The sequence below is a fragment of the Miscanthus floridulus genome, unplaced genomic scaffold, assembly GCF_019320115.1.
Source record: "Miscanthus floridulus cultivar M001 unplaced genomic scaffold, ASM1932011v1 os_2293_1_2, whole genome shotgun sequence".
Taxonomy (NCBI): Eukaryota; Viridiplantae; Streptophyta; class Magnoliopsida; order Poales; family Poaceae; genus Miscanthus; species Miscanthus floridulus.
In genome coordinates, this window is record NW_027098208.1 from 1 (window position 1) to 15,948 (window position 15,948).

Genomic DNA, 15,948 nt, shown 5'->3' on the forward strand with positions numbered 1-15,948 from the left:
ATACTTCAAACTCTTGTGATCGACATAAATATCACTCTTATGTCCGATAAGATAGTGCCTCCATATCTTCAAAGCATGAACCACTGCTGCTAATTCCAAATCATGAGTAGGATAGTTTAGCTCATGCTTTCTCAACTGTCGGGATGCATAAGACACTACTCTTCCTTCTTGCATAAGAACACATCCGAGACTGACAAGATGCATCACAATAGATAGAAAAGCTCTTGTTCAAATCTAGCAAAACCAACACTGGGGCGGTAGTCAATCTTTTCTTCAATTCTTCCAAGTTAGCCGGGCACTCCTCGGACCACACAAACTTAGCATTTTTCTCCAACAAAGCTGTCATAGGCTTCGCAAGTTTAGAGAAACCTTCTATGAACCTTCTATAGTATCCAGCCAATCCCAAGAAACTTCGAATCTCTCCCACATCGGTTAGTGGTTTCCAATTCAATACATCTTTCACCTTGCTTGGATCTTTGCAATTCCACCATTAGAGACAACATGGCCTAGGAAAGAAACTTTCTTCAACCAGAATTCACACTTGCTTCGCTTAGCATACAACATGTGTTCCCTGAGCTTCTGCAAGACCAACTTTAGATGTTCAGTATGCTCTTCTTCTATTTTGGAGAATACCAATATATCATCAATAAATACCACCACAAACTTATCCAAAAACTCCATGAACACCTTATTCATCAAGTACATAAAGTATCCAGGTGCATTGGTCAAACCAAAGGACATAACGGTGTACTCATACAAACCATACCTTGTGGTAAAAGCTGACTTGGGTATGTCAGTTACACGAATCTTCAACTGATGATAGCCAAAATGAAGATCAATCTTAGAGAAAATGCAAGAACCTCTCAACTGATCAAACAAGTCATTAATTCTAAGTAGCGGGTACTTGTTTTTGATAGTAACCTCATTGAGTGACCGATAATCAACACACATTCTCTGAGTACCATCCTTCTTGTCAACAAATATAACCGGTGCTACCCAAGTTGACGAACTAGGACGAATAAAACCTTTCTCCTATAACTCCTTTATTTGTTTCTTAAGTTCCTCTAATTCATTACCCCCCATTCTATATGGACGCTTAGCTATAGGTGTAGTTCCAGGTAATAATTCAATAATAAGCTCAATGTCACGGTCAGGTGGCATACCTGGCAAGTCATCAAGGAACACATCTAGAAACTCATCTACCATTGGGTCTTCCTTGTTGATGCGATCATCAAGCTGGTTCACTGTGGCTGTTGGTTGCTTCTGCACTACAACATCAACACTGATTCTTTCCCCATTCGGTGTGGTCACAACAACTACCTTCTGCTTACACTGAATCGCTGCTTGTTGTCGCATCATCCAATCCATACCCAGAATCACATCAATGCCAGATGTCCTCAACACAATGGGGCTCACTTTAAACTCTACCCCCCCCCTTAAGGATAGACTAGTCAGAAGACAACAATATGAAGCTTGCATACTACCTCCCGGTGAGTTTACTAATAGAGGATTTTGCATGGAACATAATGGTATCCTATGGTTTCTAACAAATGCTTGTGATATGAATGAATGCGAAGCTCTAAAATAAAAAAGAATAGTGGCAGGAATGGAATTGACATTGAACGTACCGAGCATGACTTCTAGTTCCGCAAGCGCCATCTCGGTAGACACATGGTTCACCTTTCCTGTGTTGGGTGCTGGCTTCTGCGGCATTCCCTTTTGATGACTATGCTGACCCTAGGGGATTTGCTGATTCTGCTTCCTGGGGCAATGGTTAGCATAATGCCCAACTTCTCCACAACGATAGCATACATTAGGGGTACTAGGTGCACTGGTCTTCATGGGAGTGTTGTTGGGTGTTCCCTGTCATGGTGTCTCCTGACCACTCTACTGCTGGGGACGTAGATTGCCATTCTGCTGCTGGTTCGGGTTGCGCTGAGGATACTGACCACGATCCAACTGATTAGGTGGTCCCTGGAACCTCTGCTGGAAGCCTTGCTGAGGATTAGTATGCAGACGGGTATTACTTCTAGAGGCCTGTCCCTAAAGCCTCCTCTTCTTGGCCTCCATCTCTTTGCGCTTATTGTCAATAACAATGGCGCGATTCACCAGCGTCTAAAAATTGGGGTATGTATTGGACATAAGTTGGAGTTGCAAACCATTATATAGACCCTTGAGAAAGTGGCGCTGCTTATCAGCATCATCAGCCACCTCATTCAGAGTGTAACGTGACAATTGAGCAAACTTATCATGATACTCAGCCATGGACTGGCTTAGGGGAGAGATTGGCTCATCCTCTTCAATGGCGTCTTCCTCATCATCATCGTTGGATAATAAGACGACATCCACTTCTTCGGGTTCCTCTTGGACTGGCTTAGGCGTAGGTACAGGTGTTGGTGAATCAAATTCTTGTTCCTAGGGTTCCTCCTGCTCAGGCTCCATGGACAAACCACGAGGCGGGTAGTAACCTCCGGTGCTGATGCGGGCGGTCTTACTGCATGAGGCATCTATAGAATTAGATTTAGTTAGATTAGAAGCAATAATTTTCATAATAGAGTAAGGCAAAAGAAGCATAAAACTTTAGCAAATAACAAGGGTGAGATGGAAAGCATGAAATGAGTGAAGCAAAAGAAGCTAAAACGACCATTGCTAACTAGGCTTGCATCCTACAGTCAACATAGCTTTGATACCAATCTATCACACCCAATTTTAAGGATAAAATGGGATGCAAAATCTTATGTGCGCCCAGAGATCAGTCACACACATAAGCCGACAAATTATGAATAGTATCATCACGAGTGTTTATTACATCACGAATAAGACAGAGTCTTCACATAAATGTAGCGGTAGTACAAAGAAAAGATCTCTCACGGAAGCTCCATATTAAAGGGACATCAACTAGTTGACCACAAGTCTAGTAATCCTCAGGAAAGTCATCGTTACCATGGCCATCTGTTACTCATCCGGGATTTTTGTCCATATAATGAAAATAAACAAGTGTAAGTACATATCGTACTCAACAAGTGTAACATGAGGTTCATGAGTCTCAAAAGGCTTGACACAGGTTTAACATCGTTTAGCTTTTAGTTGTCACAATTTTAGCATAAAAGTAGCAACAAATTGTTTCAATTCCCAAAGTAAAACACATGATCAATGTAAACATGAATAATGAATAGCATAAATAGATAATTCTTAGTGTTCATCTATTTCGTAAATGTTCCAAGGCCCCTCGTGACCGTGAGCACGGCTGATATACCAGTTTTACACTCTGTAGAGGTTGTACACTTTCACAATGAGTCATGATACCCATATGCCTAGGTTTCCAACTCCCAAAACACTTCCAAGGTGAGCAGGCAGGGGTCACTATGAAGCCTTTCAAAGGTTCATCTAACAAGTTAGGGCCATTAGATTCACTCGGCAAACAGATATAGGAACCCTCCCTGTCGAATGGCACAATTCTATCATGACTATACACATAAGAGTAGAGGTTGTCCTATACCCAATTCATCAAGCCATTCTTACACCAATGAAGGTAACCACTAACAAGCTAGAAAAGGTCATCATACTGAGCTAAAGCTAGAGCCATATAGCCCTCATAGATGTACTGTAAGTCCCGGATGATCACTTACAGATAAGTCCTTAGGGAGAGGAATCTAAAGCATTTAGAAAGTAGCTAAATACTCCAGCCCCCTGTTTCCAAGTTGCTAAAAAGTCATATTTTAGTGTTTATTCCATATACCATTAGTCAAGTCACAAGATCATGGTTTAATTGAGCACTAGCAAAGCTACCCAATGCATATCCCGTAGGTATCAAGGTATAAGTTCAATTCTAGGGAATCCCTATCAAGGCGACACATGCAACATGAATTTAATGTATTAAAGTGAATAGGAAACAAGGATGATCCCATGCTATACTTGCCTTGACCAAAGTACTCCTGCTGATCCGACTCGTCAAAGTAATACTCTTGGTCCCTCACGAATTGCTCACCGCCTATACTCGATAATCACAGCAACAAGCATCCAGAAGCAATCATGCACAGGAAACAAAAGCTATAGATTAGAATAGTACACCAACAACATAAAATCAAGATGAAAAGTTTGGAAAATGAATCTATGTCTCACTACGAACACACAGATACGAAGATCACAAAAATCGAAGCTAAAATTTAGAAGTTATGGATTAAACAAGATTTCCTGGTCAGCAAGATGGAGTGAGGGGGAAATGCAGACGCGGCACGGCATGGACCTAGCCTTCGGCTGGGCTGCTTGCTTTGCTGGACCACGCGATGGAGCATAGGAGGCAAGCTGCGCGGTCGAAGCAGCGCGCGGGTGGAGCTGCGCCGTGGGACGAGGATGGGCCGCGGGAAAGAAAAACGGCCATGAGCGAGAAAAGAGAGGCAGGCCGACTAGGCTGAAAGCAGGGAAAGGAGGAAGGGAAATTCATTTCTCATTTTCTAATATTTCCAAAGCAAATTTCACAATACAAATTCAAATCCATTTGAAATTTGATTTCAAATCACACCACTCAAAAATTACTATGCAGTAGCATGAATGCACACACATGATTGTAAACCTATATTTGATTTTATTTTTAATAAAATTATTATTTTCCTAAATTCAAATGCCCACAAAAATGCATAATAAATCAAATTCTCCTATTTTAAAATATTACAAATTTTAGGGTGTTACACCCCTACACTAGGGAGAAGTGACCTCTCTCCAAGAACTATTCTTGATACTTACTTGAAATAATTTAATTGATTGATCCAAGTGATGGATTTAACTTGATGAGTAACCTTGATTTCTTCTTTAAGTCCTTTTCTTTTTACTTGTTTAAGTCATTTTCTTTCTACCAAATGATCTTTAATAATCTCTAGAACTTAAACTTCATCTTTATCTTGAGTTTGATCATGATCTTACAATTTGAGTACCAAATGTTTACAAAGTACACTCCACAATCAAATGCCCTTGTACTCTTTGCTTGTCATGCTTCTAAATCATCTCAAAACCAAACTTAGATGCCTCAATCACTTATAAAAACATGTTTCTAACTTGAGGACCTTTCAATTAAAGTGACTCAAAATAGATCCAATAATTTCCACTTTTCTGGCAGATTCTGTACCCTTCAAAGAAAAATGCATATCTCCCAAAGTACAAATCCAAACACCACAAAATTTGGTTGAGATGTGATTCACTAAGTTATATAGAACCTGTAAAAATTTGAGTTTCATTTGACTTTTATATTGCTACCAGATTTCAATTCTTCCACCACTGCTACATGCTGAAAACTGCTGCACTATAGCTGACAATATCCTCTCTAAAACCGAAGCATTTCTTATCCGACTTTTATGAAATTTTTTCAGAATCTTATACCATAAGTCTAGAGCATGTACACCAATTTTTATGCCAATCAAATAAGTTTTGATCACTCAAACATGGCTAAGATCACAGCTAGCTCAGATTTTGCAATATAGGACAGATTTCAATCACTTGAGCTATACTTCATCAAATGTGAATCAAACTTGAAACTAACTTGTTTGAATACTTTCACAAGACATAAATCCATTCAATACACTTACTAAATGTCATCATATGAATTTATCCAACACAAATCAATCCAAACTTGATTACTAAGCAATTATCCATTCAATCATCTTATAGCAAGCAACATTGCATATTTATCCAATTCAATCAACTCATATGCACCCAAATAAAATGATCAACAAGAGATATAAATTGGTTAGCTCATGATCATCCAACTAGCAAGCTTCAACTCAAATTCTTGCAAGCCATCAAATATATATATCCAATAAATCATCCACAACTTGAATATGACACTTGTATGTTGTAGCACTTTTGAACTTCACTAGTTCTTGGCTTGGCATTGGGATAGGATGTGCACTAAGATTCATAACTTGACTCAATATGTGATGAACAATGTGAGATCAATTGAATCAAGCCTCCAATGCCAATGGTACCTACAAACAATCATCCACTTTTTGATGGTACCCAAACAAGTTTGGATCCTCTCAAGTTAGGAGCAACATACTTAGGCAAAGCCTTAGTATGAGTAGCCAGATGTTTTGCAATAGCAACCATAGAGGTACCATTACCATCATTCCTAAGCATAGAATCATCATTAATTGAAATAGGCTTAGGAGTGTTACCTAGGGGACTTGAATATGCCGTGTGTCCCCTTTCCCGGCATGAGTAGCACTTTCTTTTTGATTGAGCCTTCTCTTCCTTGCTCATGTGGTGCTTCCCATTGTCTTGACTCTCATAGATTGCTTGAGCCTTCATCTCAAGCTTGATAGGACACTTAGAGGCAAAGTGTCCCGTATTTCCACACTTGAAGCACTTGATGTGAGCATAGACTTTCTTCTCATCTTGTGTCTTGCTCATCATCTTGTCGTCTTGAATTTGCATTGGATGCCTTGCCTTTTCACCCCTTCTTGTTTTCTTCTTCTTCTTCATCAAGTCGCCACCATCTTCATGGTTGATCTTGATTTGAACTTGGGGTGTCTTTTCTTGATCAACTTGTGGCTTTGGTTGAGGCTTCACTTGTTGCTTCACCAATTGCTTGGTTGGGCACATTGAGGTAAGATGACCCCAAGTGCGACACTTGAAGCACTTCACATGCTTGAGCCTCTCTTCTTCTTTTATCTTCTTGAGCTTATCAATGTTAGGGCAACCATTTGCAAGGTGTCCCACTTTATGACACTGGTAGCACATGGTATGAGAGAGCTTTCTTTGTTGTAGCTTCTTTATCTTTCTTTGTCTCTTTCTTTCGCCCTTTGTCATCTTCTTCTTGAAGCCAAGGCCACACTTGCCACTATAGTTTCTTTGAGTCTTTAACATGTGCTCAAAGGTGACTTTTGAGATGTAGCACATCTCTAACTTGTTGCTCAAATTCTTCACTTCATTTTTGAGCTCATTGTTCTCCTTCAAAAGGTTAGTCTCACAAGACATAGAAGTAGAACAAGCATCTATATGTGAAGAACATAACATTTCTAATAAATCATCACAAGAGGTGGATACATGCTTCTTGCCTACATCACAAGGGTTAGCAACAATATGTGATTGATCAATTGACCCATGTGATGAGCTCTCACTAGTTTTAGATTTTTCATTAGAAAGTTCTTTAGTGAGAAAAGCATGGTCTTGTACCAAGTTATCATGAGTAACACTAAGTTCCTCATGAGCCAATTTTAGCTCCTCATGTGAACAAGTAGTAACATAAAGTAGATGCTTTTGTTGTTCACATGTGTTCTTTAGAAAAGAGTTTTCATTTTTCAATTTCTCGGTTTTAGCCATCTCTTTTTCAAAAGCTTTGATCATACAACCATATCTATCTAGAAGCTCCTCATATAAATCAAGATCAATCACATTTGTATTAGATACCTTAGTGTCACCGTGTGACATGAAGTAATGTGATGTAGTTGGAGAGCTTGAAGAAACATCACTCTCATAGCCCAAGCATGATCCATCATTATCATCTTCAAGTGTGCATGGAGTAGCATCATCATTGGCATCACTTGTGGCATCATCATCAATCTTGTCAAGTGATCTTGTGATATGATCATCATCATCATCATCACTTGACCATGAGGTGGAGCAATCTTCCACAATTACCAAATTGTGGCTATGCTCAATATCCTCATGTGCCTCCTTCTTGAGCTCATCCTCTTCATTGGAAACCGTCCCATATTTCTCATTGAGATAACTCCAAATCTCATGGGCGATCTTCATGTTTATGATCTCTCCAAAGATGTTATCATGCAAAGATCTATACATGATGTTAGGAGCTTGAGTTAGATTATCTTCATCCAACACATGAGAAAAGCCTATATCTACCATCCACCATATTTGAGGGCAAATAAACTTAAAATTGCATATCATCCAATTTTTCCACCGTGCAAAGTGTGTGCCATCAAAAGTGTGTGGACAATCAACATCTAGCCCATAAGTCGCCATCCTCTCAGGTCGATGAAGACCACAAATGAGAAACCTAGCTCTGATACCACTTGTAGGGTCCAGATGGTGGACTAGAGGGGGGGTGAATAGTCATTTCTAAAATTAATCCCGTTGGCTAACCGAAACAAGTGCGGAATTAAAACTATCGGTCTAGCCAAGACTACACCCCTCTATCTATGTTCTCTTGCACCTTGCAAAGATCCTAATTAAACAACTAAGGTGCCGGGCTAGCTAGAGCTCACCTATCTAATTCTAGGAGCAAGGTCACATAAACCTATGCCACTAGTATTTTGTCACATCGGGGAGCTCCTACACAATTCTAGTAAGCAAAAGCACAAAGCTTCTAAGCTCATTAGCAATGCTCAATAACAAGGCAACCAATGCCAAATTAGAGTGCACAAATACTTAGCTACACAAACTAAGCAATGTGACTAACAAGGTTATACAAACCAAATTAGCCACTGCAAGGGAGCTACTTCTATGCTATACAAGCAAGAAGGTAACTAGTGACCTACACAAGCTAACTAATTGAAAGAGCAACTACACAAGCACAATGTATATGAAAGTAATTACAAGCTTGTGTAAGGGGATTGCAAACCAATGGGAAGAACAATGTTGACACGGTGATTTTCTCCCGAGGTTCACGTACTTGCCAACACGCTACATCCCCGTTGAGACAAGCTCCAAGGTTGCCGCCTGGTCCTCTTGCTAGTGGTGACCCAGCAAGTCACACCCTCCCACGTGGAGTGCTTACCACAAGCTCTAGCACTTGACCCAGCCGGACCACTTGTTGCTCTTTGCGTCTCGCTCTACAAGAGTTGCTCTTCGTGGCTCCCGCGGGGCGAGCACAATGCCCCTCACAAAGCTCTTCTCTAGAGCACCGCACAAGCTTCTTGCGGGCTTCGACGAAGACCTCCACCAAGCCATCTAGGAGGTGGCAACCTCTAAGAGTAACAAGCGCCACCGGCTTGCAACTCGATCACCTAGTGCCACTTGATGCAACCTCACGTTACAATCGCACTAGAATCGCTCACTCGCTTGATCGGATGAGTTAGAGGGCTCCCAAGCACTACCACATAAGCCACCAAGGCTCTAGTGTGCTCAGCAATCGGCCAAAGGCCAACCAACACTTCTATTTATAGCCCCACAGGCTAAAATTGACGTTACCCCTTCACTGGGCATTTTTCGGGATGACCGAACGCACAGGTCATGCACACCGGACACTGTCCGGTGTGGTGACCGGACATCGTTCGGTCGCTGCATCCTAGTATCAGTGTCTGGTCAGTAGCCTGACCGCCACGTGTCCCTTTCAAATTGTTTAGCCATTCGCTCCCAACGGCTATCACTGCGCACAGTAATACCACATGATCGGACTGCACCAGTTAGAAAATGACCGGACACGGGAGACGCAGTGTCCGGTCAAGTCTAGAGAGCTCCCAGATCCACTCTGGGCCGACTGAATGTGTCAGGTCACACTGGATCAGACGATCCCAGCGTCCGATCAATTATAGTGCTGAAAACCCGAGTCTTGCTAGTTCATATCGGACGCGTCTGCTATGGTGACCGGACGCGTCCGATCGCTGCATCTGGTCGAGTCCAGAGAGCTCCTAGAGCCCCCAACTGCGACCGGATGCATCTGGTGTGGCCGACCGAACGCACCCCTGCATCCAAGTCCTCTCTGGACCAACACCCGCGCCCCACGTCACCTCGACCGGACTGCTAAACAGTGATTGCTCAGCGTCCGGTCACTGCTATGACCTAGAGTCCGGTCACTTCGTCAATTCTGCCACGCCTAACTAGAATACCGACATGCCCGGTATCGATATCGGACGTGTCCAGTCACGTCGGGAATACTGCTGCCTGAGACAGATACCGGACGCATCTGGTACTGCATTTCGGACGCGTCCTGGATCACCCCGTGACTAGCGCATTCAACTCCTTTTATTCACCAACTTCTTCTCCTTTGCAAATGTGCCAACACCACCATGTGTATGTGTGTTAGCTTTTCACAAACATTTTTCAAAGGATTAGACACTCAACTTGCCACACCACTCAATCCTAGCGACGATGCAAAGTTAGATCACTCAAGTGACACTAGATGACCGATATGCAAACAAGTTTGCCCCTCTTGATAGTACGGACATCTATCCTAAGCCTAGTCATAAACTTCTCTACACACCTATGACCGGTGAAATGAAATGCCCTAGGTTATACCTTTGCCTTGCGCATTCCATTCCATCTCCTCCATTGTTGGTGCAACACATGCACAAACCAATCACCAAATGATATGATCCACTTCATATCATCACGTGACCATATTGGTTCATCGATCTTGACTTCACTTACTTTTCACCGTTGCCTTCATCCAACAGTACCAAGTCTTGCTCAAGCTTCACCGCCACGTGGTCCATCACTCCAAAGCCTCCAACTTGCCCTTCACGCTTGCAACCGGTCCATCAAGCCAAGTCATGTCTTGATCTTCTCCACCTTGATCACATGACTCCATGTCATGTCTCATGTGCAATAAGCTCCTTCATCATCACATGTGTGAGCTTTGCAACATCTTTGAGCCATCATCACTGTCATGGCATATGCTGCTCACACACATTAGTCCACCAAAGGTTGTCACTTAATTACCAAAACCAAACAAGGACCTTTCAAGCAGGCGCCTTAGAACACCTACCTTGATTAATCAGTAAAAAACAAAAAAAAACCTGAGCCCATTCCCGAGCCGGCCGATGAGCTCATTACCAGCCCACTAGCCTGATCTGGCCCTGCTGTCGCCCGTCGTGTCGCTCAAAGAAGGGATCCGCCATCGGATGCCATGCCACACGCAGGAGCAGGGACGCAGGACGCCGCCGTCGTCGTCGGATTCGGGTGCTGACGACCTCCTCCTCAGCTCCTCACCGGATCTAGGCGTGCCCGGCCTCCTCCTCACTGGATCTAGGCATGGCCAGCCTCCTCCTTGCCTCCACGCCAGAGAGGGAGGCATACCGGTGGTCCTCCTTGCCGGATCCAGGCGCGGCTGGCCTCCTCCTCCTGATTTGGGCATGGCCAGCCCTCCTCCTCGCCTGTACACCAGAGAGGGAAGCGCGCCAGTGGTACACCTCATAGGCAGGCTGCTCCTGGAGGGCATGCCGTCGATGGAGGGCAAGCAGCCACCTCTATCAGCCATGAGAGAGGGAGAGGAGAGGGCGCTGCCACCGTGAGAGCGCCTTGAGATAGAGAGAGGAACCAGAGGGAGGGAGGCGCCTGGGGAGAGAGAGGGAGGTACCGGAGGGACGGAGCGTGCTTCTCTATGCCTGTGCGCGAGAGAGAGAGAGAGAGAGAGAGAGAGAGAGAGAGAGAGAGAGAGAGAGAGAGAGAGAGAGAGAGAGAGGGAGGCGGCTAGGTGTGGGTTGAGAGAGAGAGGTGGAGTGAGCCTAAAACCTTAAGGCACTATATATAGGCCCGATAGACAGAAATAGGCCATGCGTATTAACGGGTCTTGCTGGGCCTCGACCATATTAATGCAGGCGGGCCTCATAAGGTGTTCGCCTTCAAAAATGGCCTCCATTTTTTGAGGCGGACTTCTTAAGAGGCCCCGCCTCCGTAAATAGATTTTAGGCCATTTCTTCTTCTGAACAAATAATCTGCATTTCTGTTGAGAAGCATGTGTCAAGAAGCTCTAATATTTGCAGGAAGAGTGCAGACATCGAGCTCAGCAGTGAATTTTCTGACGAAGGTAGTGTTTGAACATCTGGAAGATGAACACATATTTGCAGGAGTGCAGACATCGAGCTTAGAAGAAAATTTGTTCTGTTTTTTCAGCGAAGTTGCTGCCTGCTCCTTAAGAATCGAAGAACGGCGGTGAAGGAGATTACAGCGCTTCCAATGAGGCGAAACCAGGCACTGCAGAGTTCATCATCCAGGTCGAGGAGAGACGGTCAATCAAGGTTGCTCTCTTCTATAGTAATAATAAAACTGAATGAAGCTTGAACAAATGCAGCAGCATCACTAACACGTTGTGCTTTTCTGACGCAGGTGTTTGGCTCCAGCAAGTTGCTAGGCCTCGGTCTGGTTTTCTTTGCCGGGTCCTGCTTTTCTCTCTTCTCACCGGCGATCAACCTGGCCACCAATGACCAGTGGCGTACCCTGAAGAAGGGTGTCCCACACCAGATGGTCTACACCACCTTCTTCTACCTCTCGGTGTCGTGTTTCGTGCTCGGGGCCTGCCTCAACGTCTGGCTTCTGTACCACCCCATGGTGGGTGTGCCGGCGTCGACTGCCGGAGCATATGCCAGGGAATGGAACGGCAGGCATTGGGCCCTTCTAGCAGGGCTGCTCTGTGGTTTTGGGAATGGCTTTCAGTTCATGGGCGGCCAGGCTGCTGGGTACGCGGCTGCTGACGCAGTCCAGGTATTCTCTTTCATATCGACCACAGCTTCAGTAATTCCTGGCAACTGTAATCTCATTCGACTGTAATCTGGTGTTCCATGATCAGGCGCTGCCCCTTGTAAGCACATTTTGGGGTGTTATCCTCTTAGGCGAATACCGGAAGGTCATCGAGAAAGACATACTTGTTACTCTCTTCCATGCTTGTCGATGTTCATCAGTCGCTGTTGCAGTTCTCATGGCTTCAGCAGGGCATAGGAAGGGATTTGATACCAATGCTAAATTCATTGTAACCAGATTGCACAGAAGTTCAGTTTATCAAGACAGTACGCACAACTAGAGGAAATTTCAGCAATTTCAACATGTCCAGCATATATTTTTTATTTCAACATATCCAGCATATAACAGAAAAAGGTCTCCAAACCACACAAGTAAGTAGCCACTCAAAGTGAGTCTCCATGAACAATTCTAAACACACGCACACAAAAAAAAGCTGTCTCCATGCACAATCAAAACATAAAAATTTAAATTGATTACAGATCTCTGCACTCGAAAGAGAAATGATAGTATAAAAATCTTTCAAAGGATTCAGGGGATCCCCAATTGTTTCTTTAGCCTGCAGATCAGTTGCCAGTTTTCATCACTCATCTCATCCTGCAACAAAGAATATCCACATGAGTTCTGGCAACAAAAAGAATATCTACATAGCTTGCCCCAAGCTCACTAACATCACTAGCACTAGCAACTTACCCGGTAGTACTCTTTCAGCACATCAATGGATTTCCTAGAGATTTGGCTGAGTAGCTCATTGTCAGAGCTAAAATGGCGTCCATACAACCGGGACATCTCCTGAGGATTCTCTCCAATTATCTGGTAGTGGCAATAAAATTCATTAGTGTTGTTGTCTTTCATGTTGTCACCTGTCGTAACTACCAAATTATGTTCAAGGCTCTTACCTTTATCGACACAACTCCTTGACTGGCAGAATTAATCTGCATGCCATTTGGTGTTTTCATTGATGAGATCCTCCCAAGGGCATGAATCACATCAGCACTTGTATGCTTACTTGGAACACAAACACAAATTGGGGTTCCCACCTAAAACAAGTCACAAGTAACCACTCATTAACACCTCTATCTAGTAATCAATTTTGCAATAAGACTTATGAACCAACATTCAAAGACTGAATCTTTAAAATAAGAGAAGAGCTGAACAAAGATGTAACTGGTTGTAATGGATTTTGCATTCCATTCATATACCCTAACATAAAAAATCATAATTACGAATAAATACACTTAAGAGCACTGGGCCAACAAAGTACCTTGACAATGCCTTCCAGAACTTCAACATCACAAACAATTGGATCCTTGCTATGGTAGACACGGTTTGGAAGAATCTTAAGGGTGCATGGGAACACTGCGTCAGCTGCACATTGCTTCTTCATCTCTTCTTTCAGTTTATTCATGTGATCAGTAAAACTATCAACAAGCTTGTATACTGTATCAGCCATAAAACTCTTCACCCCTGATTCAGCTGCAAGTTCAAAAGCCTCAGGCATTACTTTGACATCAAAGGCCAAGATGGCTGCATACTCTTCTTTCCTCTTCGGCATGGCATGTTTGACCCATGGCCACTGAGTTAACGGGCCACAAACGGGCTGCCGACCAATTCGGAAAGACTGCATTGGCTTGGCCCAAGAAAGGCCATGTTTGAATGTGAGCATGTTTGAATTTAGCTTTGTCCATGCAATCTAATCTATTCACCTATAATCTCAAAAAAAAATCTATTCACCTATAATCTGCTATTAGATTATTATAATCATCGGACTCATATAGTCTTATATGTTTGGATCACCTAGGGATTGTTTTAAAAGTACCCATTAAAGGGAGCATTATTTCACCATTAATATTATACACTAGTAAACATGCATGTACGTTGCAAACGAAAGCCAATACGTATAGAAATCAAATTCCGTATCATCGCTAGATGCGAGTGTATGAGCGCGGATCACCGTGTCACATAAGATACCGAGAGCGCGACACAATACGTATTGGAATCGGACCATGTGTCAATGTATAGTACTCTTAAATATCAAGTTCTGTGACTTCGTTCAGACTTTTAAAAAATGAAACTTGCAGTTCACGTTCACGTTCAACATTAACCGACACATAATGAAGCTTGCACGTTCACGTTCAGGCTAATAAGCCCACCCTCAAGGCCCATTTTCCACTGCCACTGCCCATGCCCATCCTCTGAGTCTACGGCCTGTTCGTTTTGCTAAAAAGTCATGGTTAAAAGTACTGTTTACCGATTTGTTGTAAGAGAAAAATACTGCTTGTTCGCTGAAATAGCACAGCTCATAGGACGAGCGAACAGGACCTACAGCATCAAACCAGAAGTCCAATTCAGTACGAACGCCTCCGACGCTACAGCCAAATTTAGTGATACCGCAATGCTCGCTTGGCACCGCAACATGTTCTCATTTCTCTGAACTCTGAATTTGTATCGTATGCTTCGTGGAACAAGAATTTCTAGCCACAATTCTAATTAACGATGTTATCATTCACTTTCATAAGACAGAGGACCCTAAGCGCAGAGGGAACCATAGGAGGTAACTACTACTGTAAAAACTTCTTTTACTATAATGTGTCAGTTGTTATAATGCTATTATATATTTTTCTATTGGTATTGTATTATTGCAACCTTAAAGTTAGTATTTTGGGTTTGTCCCGATCCAAGCAAAAAAAAATCTTGGCTTCACTCCTGGTCTTATGTTGCACAAGTGTTTTCATGTTGCAAGTTGTAAGTGTTTTATCTGAAGTTGCATATGTTGTAATGGCTATACACGTATGTTGTAAGTGTATGTTTCAAATATTTCAGCTGTTTTCAGAGGTATGTTGCAAGTGTTTCATCCAGATGTTGTATATGTTGCAAGCATATATTCAAATATTTCACCTATTTTAAACATATGTCGGAGCAAGTGCTTTTATTAGCCAGCACAGAAAACGAGAGCACGCGGAGGCGGCCCCACGTGCATGAGTAGCATGACAGCAACACAGCGCGCGTAGGCGCGCCAGCAGCAGTAGGCACATGCGGGTGCGTGCAGTAGGCGCATGCAGAGTACCAAAAAAATCTCGTGCTGGTAGCTGGGGTCCACAACAATGACCGGTTGCAGCTCCCGTACTTCCATAACCATGCATCACTAGAAACTAGGGCCACGCGTGTCCGCTTTCCGCTCAAAAGTTATGAGCATACGGGCGCGTGCAGCAGGTGGAGCAGGCGGCAGCCAGGGCGCACTACTGGAGGCCGCGGCTTTGCCTAGTGTTTTTACACTCGGCAAAGAGCCATTTGCACTTAACAAAAGCTTTGCCGAGTGTAGCACTCGGCAAAGTCCGCTCGGCAAAATTTTTCACGGCAAAGGGTCTTTGTCGAGTGCTTTTTATCCGGGCACTCGGCAAAATAAAAAAAAATTGCCGAGTGCTTGAGGCGGCACTCGGCAAAATATTTTCGAATGTTGCGGTGCCGGCCGTTAACGGTTATTTTGCCGAGTGCCCAACCCAGCACTCGGCAATTTTTTTTTATTTTTTTAAAAAATTACTT

General features: G+C 43.3%; 1 protein-coding gene and 1 pseudogene across 1 annotated transcript; one reads left to right on the top strand and one right to left on the bottom strand.

Annotated features, from left to right (window-relative positions):
• The first annotated feature begins 10,923 nt into the window (after positions 1 to 10,923).
• Positions 10,924 to 12,688, top strand: LOC136534775 (ureide permease 2-like; annotated as a pseudogene).
• Positions 12,689 to 12,787: 99 nt separating this feature from the next.
• Positions 12,788 to 13,933, bottom strand: LOC136534774 (uncharacterized). The gene is made up of 4 exons (XM_066527144.1): positions 13,670 to 13,933; positions 13,305 to 13,445; positions 13,099 to 13,218; positions 12,788 to 13,002 (listed from the first exon to the last, which is right to left on the bottom strand). The coding sequence occupies exons 1-4, from the start codon at positions 13,904 to 13,906 to the stop codon at positions 12,937 to 12,939; spliced, it is 564 nt and encodes a 187-aa protein (XP_066383241.1). The 5' UTR covers positions 13,907 to 13,933; the 3' UTR covers positions 12,788 to 12,936.
• Between the last annotated feature and the right edge of the window lie 2,015 nt (positions 13,934 to 15,948).